Below are 13,395 nucleotides of genomic sequence, written 5' to 3' on the forward strand. Positions count from 1 at the left end.
CTGGCAAGCTAAATAACAACTGTAATTCATAATTTGATTAGTAAATGGGGGAACGAGATTGCAATAGTCAAAATGACCGGTCGGATCGTTACAAGAATACCGCCAATTGCATCAAACAACTTTGAAATTCGCACAGGGTTGATTCAAACCATTCAACATTCATGTCAGTTTACTGGTGATGCAAGTGAAGATCCTCACACCCATTTAATTGATTTTATTGAATTAGTTTAAACTTGCAGGTATAATGGAGTCATAACAGACGCTATGAGGTTGCAGCTTTTTCCTTTTTCATTAATAGGTGAAGCCAAAATATGGTTGCAAAGTCTGCCGAGAGGTTCAATCACTAATAAATATTTTTCACTTGCAAAAACATTTAAAATGAAGCAAGAAATAAATAATTTTGTGCAGACAGATACTGAATCTGTATATCAAGCATGGGTACGATTAAAAGCAATGTTAAGAAAATGTCCACCTCATGGTATCCAAGATCCTGACATCTTATATATTTTTTATCATGGTCTTAAACCCTCTGCTAGAAATGTTATTGATGCAGTATCAGGAGGATCCATAATGAGCAAAACCACTACATAAGCCATGCAATTGCTCAATGAAATTTCAGAAAATGTTGTTCAATGGCCCTCAGACAGAATGATTGTTAAGAAAGCAGTGGGAGTCAATCAAGTTGAAGCTTAGAATTCATTAGCATAACAAATTGTAACTCTAACACAAAAAGTTGAGGCTTTTCAGGTAAATACTCAATCATCATCTCAACATGAGAGTTGTGACGTTTGTAGAGGTAATCATCCCAATCATTAGTATCAAGCTTCAACGCAAAATGAAGAACAAGCAAATGCTATTGGTTATAGAACCAGTTACCCATTTGGTAGTCCCATGGCACAAAAACACTTGGGATTCCAATGGAGTAACCCAAACGGTGCTGAAAATCCACAAAGATTTTTAATCAAAAGCAGCAGGTGCATGGACCACCTGGTTTTCAAAATCAAAACAGAGGGCAACAAGATTTTTAGCAATATCAACAACAACCCCAAAGATCTCATCAACAAAGCCTTGAAGATATGATGTACAAATTCATTAAGGCTACAGACAAGAAAGTTGAAAGTCAAAATTCAGCCATCAAGAATTTGGAAATCCAGATGAGCCAATTAGCAACCCTCATGTCTGGGCAAATAAAAGGTACTCTACCAAGTAACACCGAGAAAAATCCAAAGGAACACCTCAAAGATATCTCTCCGTGGTCAGGTAAAACTCTTGATGATCCATATGCAGATAGACAAGGAAAGCCACAAGAAGTGGAATATGTAAATGAAGGTGAGAATAAAAGAGACTCTGAACTTCTAAAATAACAAAAATATAAAGGAAAACAGATACAAGAAAATGAATTGATGTCAAATCCTTACTCTGTACCCCTCCCCTTTCCCCAAAAGCTAAAAAGAGAAAAGCTTGACAAACAGTTCTCAAAGTTTCTAGAAAATTTTAAACAGCTCTACATTAACATACCTTTTACAGATGCTTTGAAGCAAATGCCGGCATATGCTAAATTTCTTAAAGAAATTTTGTCAAGTAAAAGAAAATTGGAAGAAGTTTCAGTAGTTAAGCTTACAGAAAAATGTAGTGTTATACTTCAAAATAAGCTTCCACAGAAACTTGGTGATCCATGCAGTTTTACAATTCCTTGTACTTTGGGAGGTGCTCACTTTGAAAAAGCATTATGTGATTCAGGTGCTTCAATAAATTGTCTCGATCCAAAATCTCACCTGTCGTGATGACGCCTATCTCAATACTAGGCAAGCCGACAATCTCAATAAACCACCATATTTTTTAAGTTTGAAAATATAATATTTAAATTAAGCGGAAGAAATCTTACAATTACATATATAAACACTCCCAAAACCCGGTGTCACTGAGTACATGACCATCTAATATGAATACAAAGTTTGATTGACAAAACACTTTCTAAAAGTATAGAACAGTACAATAACTGAAAGAAAGGGAGTCAAGGTCAGCGGTCTCTAGACAACTACCTTGATAGTCTCCAACTGGTAGCACTCTAAGATATAACGGTCGCCGTGTCCGAAAGCACCTGGATCTGCACACGAGGTGTATAGTGTAGTATGAGTACAACCAACTCAATAAGTAACAAGACTAACCTTTGGGCTGAAAGTACTGACGAGATCCGCAGGTACAGTCCAGTATAAATAATAACAATACAGAAATGTAGGCATGCTTTCAAGTTCAACAGTTGCTTTCAGTACAAATAAAACAGATCAATTCTGAACAATACGAGGAATATGACATTTATGTATCTACATGCCAATGTACATACTGTAGGTGATGCACCTTAGTGAAAACTTCGTGTACTCACAATCTAAAATACTCAATCATTTAGTATTGTATATGGCCAATCCTGTCCAGGGAAGATCCGTCCCAAATATATATGTATATCCATCAACTGATAGTCAGTCACTCAGTACAGTATAAGGCCAATCTAGCCCAAGGGAAGATCCATCCCCAAATATCAATGATTAGGACAAGATCCATGTCCAGGAAAAATCCATCCCTCAATATAAATGCTTCGGGCAAGATCCATCCCTCAATATAAATGCTTCGAGCAAGATCCATACCCAGGGAAGATCCATCCCTCAATATAAATCCACCGCGCTCACTGGGGGTGTGTGCAGACTCCGGAGGGGCTCCTTCAACCCAAGCGCTATAAATCAACCGCGCTCACCGAGTGTGTGTGCAGACTCTGGATGGGCTCCTTCAGCCCAAGCGCTATATAAAGCCGATATGGCCTACTGCGGCGTGCAGTCCTATCCCATAATAATAATAAAGCCTATAAGGCCTGCTGCTGGCGAGCAGCCTCGATCCATATAATAATCATAATAATATATATAAAGCCAATATGGCATGTTGTGGTGCACAACTCGATCCCATAAATATCCTCACTCAGTCATCAATCTCTCCAGTCTCTTGGGCTCAAAATGTCATGAAAATCAGCCCAAAATGATAATATGATGTATCAATAAATAGCAACATAGACTGAGATATGATATGAAATGAATGAACATGACTAAGTATGAAATTATAATTTAGCAGCATCAGGAGGATCCATAATGAGCAAAACCACTACATAAGCCATGCAATTGCTCAATGAAATTTCAGAAAATGTTGTTCAATGGCCCTCAGACAGAATGATTGTTAAGAAAGCAGTGGGAGTCAATCAAGTTGAAGCTTGGAATTCATTAGCATAACAAATTGTAACTCTAACACAAAAAGTTGGGGCTTTTCAGGTAAATACTCAATCATCATCTCAACATGAGAATTGTGACGTTTGTAGAGGTAATCATCCCAATCATTAGTATCAAGCTTCAACGCAAAATGAAGAACAAGAAAATGCTATTGGTTATAGAACCAGTTACCCATTTGGTAGTCCCATGGCACAAAAACACTTGGGATTCCAATGGAGTAACCCAAACGGTGCTGAAAATCCACAAAGATTTTTTAATCAAAAGCAGCAGGTGCATGGACCACCAGGTTTTCAAAATCAAAACAGAGGGCAACAAGATTTTTAGCAATATCAACAACAACCCCAAATATCTCATCAACAAAGCCTTGAAGATATGATGTACAAATTCATTAAGGCTACAGACAAGAAAGTTGAAAGTCAAAATTCAGCCATCAAGAATTTGGAAATCTAGATGAGCCAATTAGCAACCCTCATGTCTGGGCAAATAAAAGGTACTCTACCAAGTAACACTGAGAAAAATCCAAAGGAACACCCTAGCGAAGCCACTCAAACTATCTGCGCAGCTCCTCTCTGCGGGATCGAGGCACGAACTTCTCCAAAAAGACCACGGAGAACTGTTGCCAAGTAAGGGGTGCTGCACCAATAGGCCTACACCTCTCGTAAGTCTCCCACCATCTGAGTGCAGCCCCAGAAAACTGAAAGGTAGTGAATAAGACCCCACAAGTCTCCAAAATACTAGCAGTACGGAGTATCCTCTGACACCTGTCCAAAAAGTCCTGATCATCCTCTCTCTCTATGCCACTGAAAAATGGTGACTAGAGTCTCCCAAACCTCTCCAAGCTATGCTGATCATCCTCAGGCATAGCAAGAACCACATAATCCTGAGCAACTGCAACCGGCTGGGTTGGTGGTGCCTCCGGTGTCTGAAGTCCCTAAATAACCTGCTCGGGTGTGCGAGCGGTGGGAGTCTGAGTGCCTCCCCTGGCCTGAGAAGTGGTTGTGGCCGTCGAAATAGAGACCGCCTGAGCAAGGCTAGTACACGCTGTCAGAATCTGAGCTAGGGCCTCCTGAAGGCCTGGAATCACAATAGGCACAGGTGGTGCCTGAGCTGGTGCATCTGAGCTGGTGCATCAACAACTGGAACTTGGTCCTGATCTGGGACAATCGGTGGATCTGCAGGTACTGCCCCAGCTGTTGTAAGGGTTGCACCTCTGCACGAGTCCTCACCATCTGTGAGAGAAGGAAACAATAGATGTTTAGTTATTAAAACTAACAGATTCGCACGACAAGAATTCAAGAATGTGGAGTTTCCTAAAGGTTCAGTAGCCTCTCGAAGATAAGTACAGACGTCTCTGTACCGATCCGCAAGACTCTACTAAACCTGCTCATGACTCGTGAGACCTATGTAACCTAGGCTCTGATACCAATCTATCAAGACCCAAACTAACCCCTATTGTGATGGCGCCTATCGTGGAACTAGGCAAGCCGACTCATTTCCAAAACAAACCAATTTTTTCATTTCAAAGATAATTTCAATGTTATTTAAAAACCTTCATAAAGGAGTTCCCAATCAAAAATAAAAGTGCAGAAGGAAAAGCCCGACATCGGGGTGTCACTAGTCATGAGTATCTACTACAATCTGTCTAACAATATCAAGGCTAACTCAGCCTGGAAAATAGCTAAATACAACTAGAGGAAGACAAGAGGGAGAAGAGCAGGGGCTGCGATCGCCAAACAACTACCTTGCTATCTCCAAGAAAATCTGCAACCAGAACAATCAATAACTGATGTCGTGTCCAGCTACACCTGAATCTGCACACAAGGTGCAGGGAGTAACGTGAGTACGCCAAATCAGTAAGTAACAACAATAAATAAAGACTGAGCAGTAGTGACGAGCAATAAAGCATATAACGTTCATATCATGAAATCTCAGTAAAGTACAACATGCTTTAAAAATCAGTGTTTGAATCAAATCATCTCGTTTAAACCCGGTTCCAGTAAAAATCATTTAAAGATATTTTTCCAACAGAGTATCAAACAAAGGCAAAATGCAAAGGTGAGCAAAAATGATGAAATCATAAATAGCCCATCGAGCAAACCTCACAGCCATTTGTGCCACTCGGGCATACCTCACAATCACTCTTGCCACTCGGGCATACCTCACAATCATGCATGCCTCCCAGTCACTCAGCACTCATCACTCGGCACTCGGCACTCGCACTCAGTAGATACCTACGCTCACTTAGGATGTGTACAGACTCCGGAGGTGCTCCTTCAGCCCAAGCGCTATAATCTACAGGGACAACTCACGTGCTGCACGGACAACTCACGTGCTATAATAATAAAGTATGCTATAGGCGGGCAGCTCCGATCCACACTCATCCTCACAAATCAGGCCCCCGGCCTCACTCAGTCATAAACCTCTCAAGCCACTCGGGCTTTTCAGTAAAACAGGGCATTCGACCCAAAACATTTATATGCATCAAAATAGAGTCATAAAATAGAGTTGTGCGGTGAACAAGTATAAACATGACTGAGTATAGGTTTTCAATCGAAAAAAATGAGAGGATAGTAAGAATAAGCCCCTAAGGGTCCAAAGAGCACTGGCGCAAGGCCCAAACATGGCATTCGACCCAATTTATAGAAACTCTTTCTAAAACATATAAGTATCATATAGTTTTAACAAAATATGCAACTGTACAGTTGCTATGGGACGGACCAAGTCACAAATCCCCAATAGTGCATGCCCACACGCCCGTCACCTAGCATGTGTGTCACCTCAAAATAGTAGAATGATACAAACTACGGGGTTTCGTACCCTCAGGACTAGATTTACAATCGTTACTTACCTAAAACCGGTCAAATCTCTACCTCGCAATGCTCTTGCCTCTGGACTCGGCCTCCAAATGCTCCAAATCTATTCACAATCAGTACAATACCATCAATATACACTAATGGAATGAATTCCACAAGAAAAGCTTCAAAATTAGACCAAAACCCGAAATTGGCTCAAACCCGGCCCCCGGGCCCACGTCTCGAAATTTGACAAAATTCACAAAACTAGAAAGCTCATTCACTCACGAGTCTAACCATACCAAATTCATCAAAATCCGACATCGTTTGGCCCTTCAAATCCTTAAATTACTCTCCAAAATTCCAAGCACTAACTCCTCATTTTTGCTAATTACAATGATTAAACAACGGCAAAATCACCATATATACGAGTATTAGGCTCAAGTAACTTATCTCAGTGAAAACCCCCTTGATTCCCTCTTCAAAACTCTCCAGAAAGCTCCAAATCCGAATAGAAATCGTGAAGAATGCCCAAAAATTCGCAAAGTGTGCAATATGTACCCTCTGCCCAGGCTTCTCACACCTGCGGCCATTTTCTCGCACCTGCGGTCCAAGGAGCCGCACCTGCACAATTTACTTACGCACCTAGAATCCGCATCTGCGGCAAACCCGTCACACCTGCGAAGGCGCATCTACGCATTTCCTCTGCTTCTGCGAAGCCTGCCCAGCATTGCCCTTTCCGCATCTGCGCCCCAGGTTTTGCACCTGCGGGGTCGCAGATGCGACCTCCCACTCGCACCTGCACAACCTGCCTAGCCCAGCATTGCTCACACCTGCGCACTCCCCACGCTCACCAGCGGCCTCGCACCTGCAACTCTTCCTCGACTCTTCCTTCCGCAGGTGCGAAAATAGCAGAAGCAGCAGCTCCAGGTGCAAATTCAAACTTCGACAAATCCGTTATCCACCCAGAATCACCCCGAGGCCCTCAGGACCTCAACCAAAAATACCAACAAGTCATATATCAACATAAAAACTTAGTCGAACCTTCGAATCACTCAAAACAACATCCAAACACCAAATTACCCTCGGATTAAAGCCTAAGAACTTCTAAATTTCCAAATTCGGCAACCGATTCCGAAACCAACCAAACCACGTTCGAATGACCTCAAATTTTGCACACACGTCACAAATGACACTACAAACCTACTCCAACTTCCGGAATTCCATTCCGACCCTGATATCAATTTTTTCACTGCCGACCAAAATCGCCAAATTTCCAATTTCGCCAATTCAAGCTTAATTCTACCGCGGACCTCAAAATCACATTCCGGATGAACTCCGAAGTCTAAAATCACCTAACAGAGCTAACAGAACCATCAGAATTCAAATTCGAGATCGTTTACACATAGGTCAACATCCAGTTGACTTTTTCCAACTTAAGTTTCTACTTAAGAGACTAAGTGTCTCAATTCACTCTGAAACTACTCCGGTCCCAAACCAACTAACCCGCTATAACATAATATAGCTGCATAACACAAAAAGAAGTAGAAATGGGGAAAACGAGGCTATAACTGTCAAAACGATCGGCCGGGTCGTTACAACAAACCTACATTTCTGTATTGTTATTATTTATACTAGACTATACCTGCGGATCTCGTCACTACTTTCAGCCCAAAGGTTAGTCCTTTTACTTATTGAGTTGGTTGTACTCATACTACACTATGCACCTCGTGTGCAGATCCAGGTGCTTTCGGACACGGCGACCGTTAGATCTCAGAGTGCTATCAGTTGGAGACTATTAAGGTAGCTGTCTGGAGTCCGCTAACCTTGACTCCCCTTCTTTTAGTTATTGTATTGTTCTATACTTTCAGATAGTGTTTTGTCAATCAGACTTTGTATTCATATTAGATGCTCATGTACTCAGTGACACCGGGTTTTGGGAGTGTTTATATATGTAATTGTAAGATTTCTTCCGCTGAATTTAAATATTATATTTTCAAACTTAAAAAATATGGTGGTTTATTGAGATTGTTGTCTTTCCTAGTATTGAGATAGGCGCCATCACGATAGGTGAGATTTTGGGTCGTGACAAGTTGGTATCAGAGCTCTAGGTTACATAGGTCTCACGAGTCATGAGCAGGTTTAGTAGAGTCTTGCGGATCGGTACAGAGACGTCTGTACTTATCTTCGAGAGGTTGTTGAACCCTTAGGAAAATTTCACTTTCTGGTATTCTGTCGTGTGAATTTGTTGATTTCGAAAACTAAAATTTTGTTATTCTATTGTCTCACAGATGGTGAGGACACGTACTACTAGATCAGACGGTCTGCCATCACTTAGGGCTGCGAGAGGTCGGGGCCGTGGTAGAGGCCGGGGCCGAGGTAGAGGTCGAGGTATAACTCATGCAACAGTTGGAGCAGCACCTGTAGTACCACCAGTTGCTCCAACTCAGGAGAAGATTCCAAATATAGTTGAGCCGGCGGGACAAGCTCAAGCACCAGCTGTGCCTATTCTGATTCCAGGCCTTCAGGAGACTTTGGCCTAGATATTGATAGTTTGCACTGGTCTTGCTCAGGTGGTTTTGGCTCATGCCGCACCTGCCACTTCTCAGGCCGGGGGAGGTACTCATACCCCTGTTACCCGTACTCCAGATCAGGTAGTGCAAGGACTTCAAATACCGGGGGCACTACCAGCCCAGCCGGCTGTAGCTGCTTAGGCCCCGGTAGTTCCTGTTATGGAAGATGATGAGTAGAGAAGACTTGAGAGATTTGGGAGGCTTCAACCTCTATCATTTAGCGGTGCTGAGTCAGAGGATGCTCAGGGTTTTCTGGATAAATGTCAGCGGATGCTTCGGACAATGGGTATTCTGGAGACCGGTGGGGTCTCGATCACTACTTTTCAGTTTTCTGGAGCTGCCTTCAGTTGGTGGGAGGCTTATTAGAGGCACATGTCGATTGGTGCAGTACCACTTACATGGAATGAGTTCTTCGTTCTATTTTTGGAGAAGTTTTTGCCGCAGTCTTGCAGAGAGGAACTATGCAGGCAGTTTGAGCAGTTACGTCAGGATGACATGTATGTGACGCAGTACAAGATGAGATTTTTTGAGCTGCCTTGTTATGCAGTTTGGTTGGTTCCCACTGATAGGGAAAGGATTAGGAGGTTCATTTATGGCCTCACATATCAGTTGCGGTTACTTATGACTAGGGAGAGGGTATCTAGTGCCACCTTTAAAGAGGTGGTTGACATTGCTCAATAGATAGAGGTGGTTCGTAACCAGGAGCATGTTGAGAGAGAGGCCAAGAGGCCTCGAGGTTTGGGAGGTTCTGGTGGGGTACCTTCTGGAGGACAGTCCTACTACAACAGGGGTTGTCCTTACAGACACGCTCAAGAGAGTCATCCAGTTCACCGTGGTGCATCATCCAGCCATGGTTCATACAGTTCTCATCAGGGTCAATCATCTCTCAGTGCACTTCCAGCCCAGAGTACGCCTTATTCTCCCTCCGTTCAGGGATCATCTGTACCAGGTTCTTCTGGTAGTTATTCTGGTTCTCGAGGTCCGCCTCAGAACTTACCAGCCTTTTCAGAGAGGGGGTGCTTTGAGTGTGGAGACTTGGGCCAAATAAAGAGACATTGTCCCCGCCTTATGCGAGGTCCAGTTCAGCAGAGGAGTCATGTTATGACTTCTGCACCAGTTGCTCCACCACCTACCCAACCAGCTCGGGATGAGGCTCAGTCAGCTAGGGGTCGCCCAAGAGGGGGAGGCCGATTAGGTGGTGGTCAGGCCCGATTTTGTGCTTTTCCTGCCAGGCCAGATGTTGTTGCCTCAGATATTGTGATCACAGGTATTGTTTCAGTGTGCCACAAAGAGGCTTCTATATTATTTGACCCTGGTTCCACATATTTGTATGTTTCATCATATTTTGTTCATTATCTGAATATGCCTTGTGAGTCCTTAGTTTCACATGTTCATATATCTATGCTAAATTATGGACCGTGTGTATCAGTCGTATGTAGTAATTATTGGGGGATAGAGACCAGAGTTAATCTTTTATTACTTAGTATGGTCGATTTCGATGTTAATTTGGGTATGATGAGTTATCAAATATTTTGTTATTTGGCTTTGAGCCAAGTGGGGGAGCGTGCTGTTGATGATTTGATTTCATGGTTATGTGTTGTACTGGTTTCGGTTTGAGGCATACATGTGAATCGGTTATGACTTGCAGAGATTGAGGTCGGGGATGACTTGAGTAAGAAAATTTCTTGAATGCGGGTTATATTTCACTTTATGAGAAATCATGAAGTGATTAAATTGTTATTTTGAAGGATGTAGTGCGCACGAAGTACGAATTTGATTGGTGGCGTTAAGGCAGGGTTACTTCTTTGGGGGCCATTTTGCTAATGGAACTTGTGTCTTTCGGCATGTTTGGGTAGTTAATATCTCTGCGTTAACTTGCCGATTTGAGTAGTGATAGCACACCTTGCATATGCCTACTCCATGGCATGTTATGTTTACCAGTCCAAGAGCATGAGAATCATAATTCATTTATCATATACATGTGTACTTATTTGATCGCTCATGTATGATATGCTTGGACTGGAGGCCAATGACCATGCCAGGAAGATTATATTATTGGCACATGAGTTGTCCGTGCAGATCCGTATACTGATATTATTGGCACGTGAGTTGTTCGTGCGGGTCCAGATATTGATACTATAGCACGTGAGTTGTCCGTGCGGTTGATATTAATATGAGCTCTAGAAGAGTTGGTTACCGTTGTTAGATTCGTGTGTCTTGGTTCTACTATATATGATGAGCTTATAGCATTGCAGTTGTGGTGGTGCTTGTTGAACTTGCAATACAGTTCTCTTCTTTGAGACATTTTCCATTTTTGGGTACACGAATTGCGTAGTTGTGGCTTGAGTTATATTGGTTTGGCATGAAATGAGGCAAGAAAATGTTATTATAAGCGTATTCCCAAAACAAAATACTTTTGCAAACCAAAATAATGTGCTCTAGTAAGAAGCACGAGGTCAGAAAAGAAAAAGAGACTAAATGGTGCAAGTATTATCCTAATAGCATTGTCACTTGGGAGTTGGAAGCCTATAATCAATGGTAATAATCCTATGGTAGGCATAATAACAAATACAATATGAATCTATGGAAGATAAATATCACAAAGGACATGGTGGTATCTATGAGTTGGTTAAGGATAAGAAAATAGAAATATGTACAGTGATGCTCGAGAATGAATGAAAACTTATGCAATGAAAAGGGAATGAAGTGGATTGAACAATTCTCATATAGCGGAATTGTTAGCAACTGTATCCAACAATTAGAGATCTAAAGGAAACTCAAAAGTTACAATGTAAGTGGAGGAATAAATCACCCACGTGAATGGATCTAAGTAAGACAAATATCTTATTGGTATTCAGATGGAATAAAAGAGTATTATGGAAGGAGTTGGCAACTAGAGAATCAAGGGTCCTATGAGTACAAACTATGCTTAGAAGTAATTTTATATTTATGAGAAAGTATTCGAATGGGAGAAATAGAATTTTAATATTGGCAAGAAATGCTCTTTCACGTGTGACTTGGTGTACACATAATAAAGAGAGAATACATATATGTGTGGTAGTAATATGTATTGCAATATAGGGTAACCGGTGTTGGAATGAGAGAGGTATAGATATGCAACTGTTTAAAATAATAAAGAATTATTTGATGCAATTTTGGTATATGCACAGCCATGTGAGACTTAGATATTTTGTTGTTTTACGTTGATGACGTATGTGTGGTCGTGCGGGTCCTAAATAGTTTGTTGTTGTACATTGAGCATATATGTGCGGTCGTGTGGGGTCTAGACATCATATTATGTAAAGATATTTGGTTGTTGAATTATGTTGAAATTGGTGCCTGTGTGGGGGCTTGTTCTGGACAGGTTGAAGTTTTGGGATAGTCTCAATTGCAGGGGATACTCTGCCGAAAATTTTAAGAATTTAGAGAGTTAGCCAAAATTTTGGGGCCTTAAGAAAGTCGAAATTTTGGAAGAATATCTAAGACCCATATGAAGTCAGGAATGATTAAGAATGATGGTTAAGGTGAAAGGAGGATAATGATGTTCTAATAATGACTTGCAAAATATTCGAGGATGAATGTTCTTAAGTGGGGAAGAATGTAACACCCCGAAAATTTTTGAAGAGTTTTAAGACCATTAAGAAGATTGGTGGGGTGCTAATTATATTAATTCGAGTATGAACAAGACTAATAATTTGAATGATATCAATTGATCATGATAATATATATATGAGGTGCATTAAGAATGGTTTATGGTCTAAGAAGAGCCCTAAGGCTAAGTCAAGTTGAAAATTATATGATGGGATAAAGTTTCAAGTGAGTTCGCACAAGACCTAACTTCAAACGATCATACCTCTCAAGATATGAAGGGTTATATGGTCTATAACCTATCAAAAGAAAGGTCTATGAGTCTAGTTTCTACTGCTTCAAACCGTTTGTCATTTGGAGATTCCTAAAGTTATGACCTTTTACTAAAGGGTGGCAGAACAGCTACGCGAGTCTTATGTAGCCTACGCAGAATAGCAGCGTAGCCTACGCACCATTGCGTAGGCAAATCTAGCAGCTTCAAGGATCATTTTAAGGAGCTGAAAATGTGGGTTTAGAGAGAGAATGTGTTAGTTCTTCATCTTGGAAGGTATTTCTAGTGAGAAGGAGGAGCTCTTCCACCATGGTCACACTTCAAGGTAATTTATTATGGTACAAGGATGATTATATAACATCATTTAGTGATAACACTAATATTATTATGGATCAAATCCATAGGAAATGGGTTGAATCTTCAAGAACACCAAAAAGAGGAGAAGTTAGATTCTTCCACCAAGAGGTAATCCCTTCATTTGAGCTTCATATATATGTCATATTGGAGTATGGGTAGCATGTTTATGAGTTAGATTCTTCCACCAAGAGGTAATCCATTCACTTGAGCTTCATATATATATGTCATATTGGAGTATGGGTAGCATGTTTATGAGTTTTATTTGAGGTTGTAATGGGATATTGTATGAACCCTAAGGGAGGGTCTTGAAAATGATATTTTGGGCAAAGAAAAAGATGAATAGTGATGAATTGATATAAAAGGAATTGTTTTGAGTTTCTAATGATTCCAATAGACTTGATAACTTAATTGATGAATGAATTGAATAAGGGAATCATCATTTGGACAAGATACAACACTAGTTCTTGAAATGGGTGTTCTTGAACATAGGGTTTTGTTGGAGAAGACAATGAATAGTGACTTAATGATGTTGGGTAATTAACATA

At 41.1% G+C, this 13,395-nt stretch overlaps 1 protein-coding gene and 1 non-coding gene across 2 annotated transcripts; one reads left to right on the forward strand and one right to left on the reverse strand.

The window, feature by feature from the left end:
• Positions 1-375: 375 nt before the first annotated feature.
• LOC117277668 (small nucleolar RNA R71) lies at positions 376-482 on the reverse strand. The gene has a single exon (XR_004507981.1). It is a non-coding gene; the product is annotated as a small nucleolar RNA R71 (small nucleolar RNA).
• An 8,524-nt stretch (positions 483-9,006) lies between these two features.
• On the forward strand, positions 9,007-11,550 carry LOC138906040 (uncharacterized). Its single transcript, XM_070194560.1, has 3 exons — positions 9,007-9,270; positions 9,316-9,791; positions 11,493-11,550. Exons 1-3 carry the CDS (start codon positions 9,007-9,009, stop codon positions 11,548-11,550), a joined length of 798 nt encoding a protein of 265 aa, XP_070050661.1.
• Positions 11,551-13,395: the final 1,845 nt, after the last annotated feature.

Source organism: Nicotiana tomentosiformis, chromosome 1, assembly GCF_000390325.3.
Source record: "Nicotiana tomentosiformis chromosome 1, ASM39032v3, whole genome shotgun sequence".
In the NCBI taxonomy this organism is placed as follows: domain Eukaryota; kingdom Viridiplantae; phylum Streptophyta; class Magnoliopsida; order Solanales; family Solanaceae; genus Nicotiana; species Nicotiana tomentosiformis.

Coding starts and splice junctions, on each gene's coding strand:
- LOC138906040 (XM_070194560.1), top strand. CDS start 9,007: ATGTCGATTGGTGCAGTACCACTTACATGGAATGAGTTCTTCGTTCTA. Junction 9,271..9,315: donor TACTTATGACTAGGGAGAGG/GTATCTAGTGCC, acceptor ATTGCTCAATAG/ATAGAGGTGGTTCGTAACCA. Junction 9,792..11,492: donor CCAGCTCGGGATGAGGCTCA/GTCAGCTAGGGG, acceptor ATTGGTATTCAG/ATGGAATAAAAGAGTATTAT.